At 29.6% G+C, this 6,845-nt stretch overlaps 1 protein-coding gene across 3 annotated transcripts in view; it reads right to left on the minus strand.

Annotated features, from left to right (window-relative positions):
- Positions 1-791: 791 nt before the first annotated feature.
- The window catches only part of LOC106475462 (protein-L-isoaspartate(D-aspartate) O-methyltransferase-like), a 16,954-nt gene continuing 10,900 nt past the window's right edge, over positions 792-6,845 (minus strand). For all 3 annotated transcript variants that reach the window (XM_022379559.1, XM_013936143.2, XM_013936144.2), the window contains exons 6-8: positions 4,432-4,517; positions 2,701-2,878; positions 792-1,206 (exon numbers count right to left, since the gene is read on the minus strand). In XM_022379559.1, coding sequence (XP_022235267.1) covers positions 2,702-2,878; positions 4,432-4,517 — 263 coding nt within the window. In that variant the 3' untranslated portion in view covers positions 792-1,206; position 2,701. The remainder of the gene's footprint in view (positions 1,207-2,700; positions 2,879-4,431; positions 4,518-6,845) is intronic.

The raw sequence follows: 6,845 nt of genomic DNA on the forward strand, positions 1-6,845 counted from the left end.
TCTCATAAGAAAAGTAAACAAACAAGTACAAGGAAAACAATTTATCACTAAATATGAAAGCTATGTAGGGCTGGCTACTGAACTTGAAAAATGGAACCAAACAAAACAGAGCTGGAAGTGGACATATCCCTATATTACTGTATTCCTCACTGACAAACAAATAGAATCAGAATTTCAAATCTTAAATTATTACTGTATTTTAAAATACTCATAAAAGTGGTATTCTAAAGTTAACTGAAGGAAAGGTATACTGATGAAAGCTGAGATTCTATTCAAACACCAAGCTTTAGACAGAAAAAGTGGGGAAGCCAGTAATGAAGGGATTTTATTCTCTATGTAAAGTCAAGATAACTTAGTCTCCTATGTGATCATTAGCCAATCAAGTGAAATGTTCACTTCTATCCCTATCTTGTTTGGTTCCTTTTTCAACTTCAGTAGCCAGCCCTATATAGCTTTTTATTTAGCAATAAATTGTTTTCTTTATACTTGTCCAACATAAAAACTAAAGGACACATTATGGCAGAAATTTTAGAGAATACTTTGATATATAAATTTATTTTTCAAGTGATTTTGTGATTTTTCAAGCTTTGTGCAAATCCTATCAGGTATACAGACTTTGCTAAAGCAGTATTACACCACATAAAGAACGCAAAGAGAAAAAGCTTGACAGTTTGTGGATACAAGTAAGCTACAATTATTTGTAAAGTGAGAAACAAATTTTAACTAATTATGCTCTTTACTACTTTTAGGAGTGCTAGTTCTAGAAGAATGAGATGATTCCAAAGAACGTTTATATTATTTATTTTCAAATAATGTAGTATAATTTCAACAATGTGAAAGATGCAACATTTTTCCAAAATAGCTGAACTTATTAAAACAAATACATACTTCATAAAAATTGGTTACCTTTAAAACTTGGCAACATAATTGTATTTTTATATTTTTTGGAAGTAGTATTTACTTCAAGAGTAAGTTCTAAGATTTTTGTTCAAACAACTGAAACAAGTGTTTAACTGCCCTTAAACAATAAACTTGAAAAAACAAACAAACTTGGATCATCAAGAGGATTGAAGCCGAGGATAAGAAAATAGAACACAGAGACAGCCATTCTATGAGGCACTTTTCTATAAAGTAATTTTTATCTTTCTAATAGTGTATACAATAGAAGCTGAAAACAACTCATGCTGGAACTGGTTTCTTGAGTATCTAAAAGGCAAGGAAGAAAAAATAATCACCAGTTGCAATAAGTCAAAATCTTAATAATATGCTACTGTAATCCTTACTATAAATATTATACTGCATAATTTTCATGTTTTCACACTGTAACTGTAAAGTTGTAGACCTACTTTTCTCAAGTGCTACATGACTGTCTCAAAAATTGTGGTTTTTACACATTTATTTAAAAAGTAAATCAAAAATAGAAAGGGCAGTAACATTTAATGCTCTACTTATAGTTGTTAATTTCATCCAACACAGAATGTTCAATTAAAGTTAATAACATTTTTTTCTTTACATCTGCAGATAAATTTGATATCATATGGTTTGTTTGCAGTTATGCACAAAGCTACGCAATGGACTATCTATACTCTGCCCACCACGGGTATCAAAACACGGTCTCTAGCGTTGTAAGTCCACAGACATACCGGTGTGCTACTGGTGGGGGGTGGACAATATCATATGGAGCTGGTGTGTGTGTGTGTCTATATATATATATATATTAATGTTATGATAAAACAAACTTAAATAAAACAATAAAATCCCACCACTTTACCTAGGATTACAGCACAAAAATGAAAACAATATCTTAGGTTAACAAAGCATACAATTCTAATAACTAGCAAAAGATAATAAATGTAAGTCTCTTGAATAAACATGATAATTTTCTCCTCAAAACAAGTCCACATATCAAATTCCATGTTACTGAAATAGAATTCATAGTGCCATGCTTGCCATAAGAGAAATAAACAATAATCTTAAACATGAACTTTATATCTGATTTTAAAACTACTTCAGAATAAGCCTAGATAACAGACTAGTTGTTCTGATGTTCCGCATTGTGTTATGGAAAAATAATACAGTTAAAGTTCTAAAAGTTGAATTGTAAGTGCTTTACCATATAGACAGTTATCTAGTGAGCTTTTCATACTACAGTTTAAGTGAAATAGGTAGCAGGTAGTAAGTATGTACCATCAATGGAAAGCTATATTTTATTAACGGACAGTTTCTCTGCCAGAAGAGACCTTACCGTCTGTCCAAGGGTCGTATTTTGTTAAACGCCATGTGATAACCAACTTACAACATATTATCATGAAATTATTCCTAAAATACTTCACACTGTTCCTTTTATGTTATAAATAATGAGTTTAACAAGCCTACAATTCACTACCATCAACATTTTACACATCACAGATAATTTTCATGCATTTATTCTTACAAGTCAGACCAGTTTAACATCTACTGTATAACTACAAGTTTTTGAACAACAAAAAGAGAGACTAGTTCTTACTCGTCTAATGGTCTAAAAACCACAACATTTCTCATACTTATTCAATGATATAGTTACTAATATAATCGGCCTCTTCACACGTAAAGAATAGTTCTTGAATTGAACTTGAAAACATTTGTTTTGGCTTTCTTACAGCACAGTTGAACAATATTTTTTTGAGAGACTAATCATGACAAAAGCATAGAAAAACTTACTTTATTTTCGAGGCCACTGTGCTTCTTTATCTGTTAAAGGTACATAAATTACACCCATCAAAGATTTCTTCTTAATCTCTCCACTAGGTAATTTATCTATTTGCTCTAAAAGTTGATTATGATGTTCTTTTCCCACAGGTACTATTAGTCGACCACCAGGTTTAAGTTGTGCAACCAGCTGGATGTAATTTAAAATGTGTGTTTAGTGGTGAACAGAGGTATGGAAACTTTAAAGAAAGTAACTGTGTTCAATACACACAAAAGCACCAATTATTTTATACCCTCTTTTTATTACTTTTATTTAAAAACAAAGTAGAAGTGTATAACAGGATGTCAGCTAAGTATGAACCTGAATTACACTACAGTTTACAGAAAAGAAGTGTGGAATATCAGCTTATTAACACATATTCTCCATCTGTAAAACTAACATCTTATGTTTGTATTTCAGGTGACAATATTGCTACACCATTACCTTGGTGCCAGGAATGTTACTAATCTAATTAATTGGAAATAAGACTATTATGGTTATGTAGATTTCTTTGAATCTGAATTTTTCAGCTGTCAAGTTTTTAGGTAATTAAATACATATTTGTAAACATACTGCTACAGAGAAAATCAGTTTACAATTAATAATTTAAAAACAACAAAATAAATGTCATGGGATTTGTGTATAATTTTGTTATACTGGAAAACTTACTTATTGCAAACAATAGTTTAAGGCTGCTCAGCTTTTCAACTAAATCTAGTATACTCAATGTTTTATTTAGAACATACAAGTATGAAAACATATTTTCAAACAAAATTACATTTAAAAGCATATAATGACTCAACATATGATACTCTCTGTTATCAAATTAGGCTGATGAGAACTCTTACTGGTCTAAAGTGGAGTTGTGGAATTAAGTAGTAATGATTTCATCATTAAGATCCAAAGTTACTTCACATTGCAACTTAATACCATGTTCTGTGGTGACACCTATCAAAAGCTAGTCAATATTTCTCAGCACCTCACAAAATGTCCTAAAAATTTTTGTGTTCCATATATAAATCTACAAACTTTGACACTTATTTAAATACTAAAATAAAAAATAGTTTTTTGACTGCTAATATCAGCAAATGTTATCCAAAAACTACAAAACTAGTAGCTGAGGTAATTAATCATGAAACATGAACTACTTAATTTTTAAATTAAGTAAAATGTGAAGATATTTGTTTATCAACAAGTTTTTAGTATTGTTACATCTCTGTTCATTTGTTAATTTCCCGCAGAAATTCTTTCCGAGAAACTTCAGCGATACAAGTCCTTTCTTAATTAAAATTAGTTTATTCTTTCTCAATACAACTTTGCAATACACAGAATTTCCACAGTCACTTTAAACTTAACTACTTTATATTACCATCACTACCGCTCCCTTGACTCATTTATCTGTCTCTATATCTATCTATCTGCAATTATTTGCCGAGCTTATATACTAAAATCGAGGGTGCCTGGAAAAGACTAGTGTTGCCAGGCAAAGTCATGATCCCTCGAGAATCTCATGACGTGTTATCAGCGTCATGCGACTTCCACTGTCCTAACAATAGTAAAATTTATTCCTTAAATTTAGTTTTTAATAGATCTGACTGGTAAGTAAAAACTTTACCAGGTGAAGAAAAGGGAGAGTTATTCAATTATAGGACTTATAAATAGAAAAAAAAAAGTATATTTTTAAACAACATGGAAAAATTTACATCATCTGGTAGCTGAGCAGCAGCTGCACCAACATGGATTGCACTGTAGGGACCTTCACTTGGATAACCTTTTCTTCCATCACCAACTATACAAAATGTTAATGCACTTATCACTCTTAATAAAACATAAATTAATGTTAGAGAAAACAATATATATATAACATTAAAAATGATTCAAGCATTAGTTACACCATGTGTTAACAAAAAAGTTCTATTCAACACATCTCAATACTTTATGAAAGCTATTACTAGTATCATAAGTATTTAGTACATGAAGCTTTATTAGTAGCATAAGTCTCTATATAACATATCACACTGAATGGTTCCTTCGTTTGTGACATTTGAAAGTGACTTTAATACATTAAACCAAAAATAAACAATATATGTTATTCAACAAACGATAACATTTATTAAGCAGCTATAAAATATGACAGTATATCCCAAATTTTCTCACGAATACTGAATATAATTTTTCACACAGTATTAAAGATTATTCACTAATAGAATATTTTGAAATATGTATAGTATACAGGGCAATACATTATACATAAACTGATGACATGTACGAGATGCAGTTGTGACAAACAATACTCATTATTGGTATAAAAATTTAAGTAAGAAACTGACCAATTTAACTCACCTTGGATGTGTGAAACTATACATACTGTAACCTTGAATGGACTGTGTTTATCTTCACAACATTTGGGAAATTTTTCATAAACATTATAAGTCTGTTGTATACATAATAGAAGGTTTTTAGTCAAGTACTTCTACTATTGATTTGTCTCTGAATTTATAAAGCCTCTACTGAGTCAATCTGAGCAAAAGTGATTTTCTTGCTAAAGAATAAACATTCTTTACATCTAATGGTTTTCATATTTCATACTTGTATCCTCTAGAACCTCCTAAATGAATATCAAGCTTTAATATCCTGGCTCAAACTCTAATCTTTTACTTAAATTAACCTGTTGAAATTTCAAATTTTCTCAAGTGTCACTTTGAGCCCTAACAGAAAACTCTCTTGTTGTTTCTTTTGTTTTGGTTTAAATCTCAAAAAGTTTGTCAGTAAAACTTTATTTTTCCTAACATTAACTTTAGTGAAATTATAATGTACAGTGAAATGAGAAGTTAAAGAATATGAAATAAAGTGAATAATACTCCCCCCCTCCACAAACACACACACAGATATATATATATATATAAAGTACACAAACTGATTAAATTTGCTCACAAGTTTGAGTTCCTATGCTCATAAAATTTTTAATTAATTGTTAGTAACTGATCATAGAAGTTTATAATTTTACATTTTAGTTACTTGTATTAAAAATACATAAGAATAAATACAAATTATACATAAAAACATGAAATTGAGCACTTACTTTAGGCATTGAAGCACATTTGCACTCAGATGCTGTGTTTCAGTAACCTACTTTTTTCTCACTGTGTTGTCCGCAAAGTAATTTATATAACCTTCAAATATACATCTTAGAACACAAAAAAATACATCAGGCACTACTGTAATTTATCTTACTTGCTAACTATGCTATAAATATGTTAAAAAACTCTATTAGTGCTAGAAGCAATGACTTTCTTCGACACAGGTTAACTGTTAAACACAAATTTTCAAGATTCCTGTACATTATAATACGCTGTTTCTATTGGTTATAAACCTGTCCATCAGACAAGTAGACAACTGATATTAAACGTGATTAGATGGGTGGGACTTCTCTAGTGGATTTTACAAATTTATTGACATCTCAGTGAATCAAGATAGTGGGAAGTTCAAATTATATATCTTGTATGTATGTGTTTTTAATTAGTTGTAAGCCTCAGCAGTATATTTTGATGTTAGAAATTTCTGAAAGGAAGAAATTGAAGCCAGATGCATCACGTGACACAGAAGAGAGAAGACTGACTTTTTTTAATATTTTCTTTTGAAATTAAGAAATTAAAACTTAAATAATATTAAAAGATGAATTATAAACTACATTTTGATGCAAAGTTTACTGTGATAGATTGATAATAAAGTTGTTTTAATTAAATTATGAATGTAATTCTTTAAAACATCATAATATGTGCACTTTAAATCTGTAGCTAAATCATCAATATACAGTGAAATGAAATTTTAAAATTATGAAATAAAATGAACAATAACATTTTCCCTTCTTCTTTGAAGCCAACACTTTAGCATATTGTTGCTTTTTTAACCCATTCGAGACGGGTCACGGGTGAAATGCCATGTCATCTCGTTTGTTGATTCACATTCAAAATTTTATTGAACTACTACTTCATGGAATTTATGTCAATAAGTTTGGTATCAAACTGTAGATTATAATAAAATTTTGTACTATATATTACCCAATTTCTTAATTTAAAAAGCAAATATTAAAAAACATAGATAACCATAGATTTTT

Source organism: Limulus polyphemus, unplaced genomic scaffold (assembly GCF_000517525.1).
Source record: "Limulus polyphemus unplaced genomic scaffold, Limulus_polyphemus-2.1.2 Scaffold8616, whole genome shotgun sequence".
NCBI classification, from domain to species: Eukaryota; Metazoa; Arthropoda; class Merostomata; order Xiphosura; family Limulidae; genus Limulus; species Limulus polyphemus.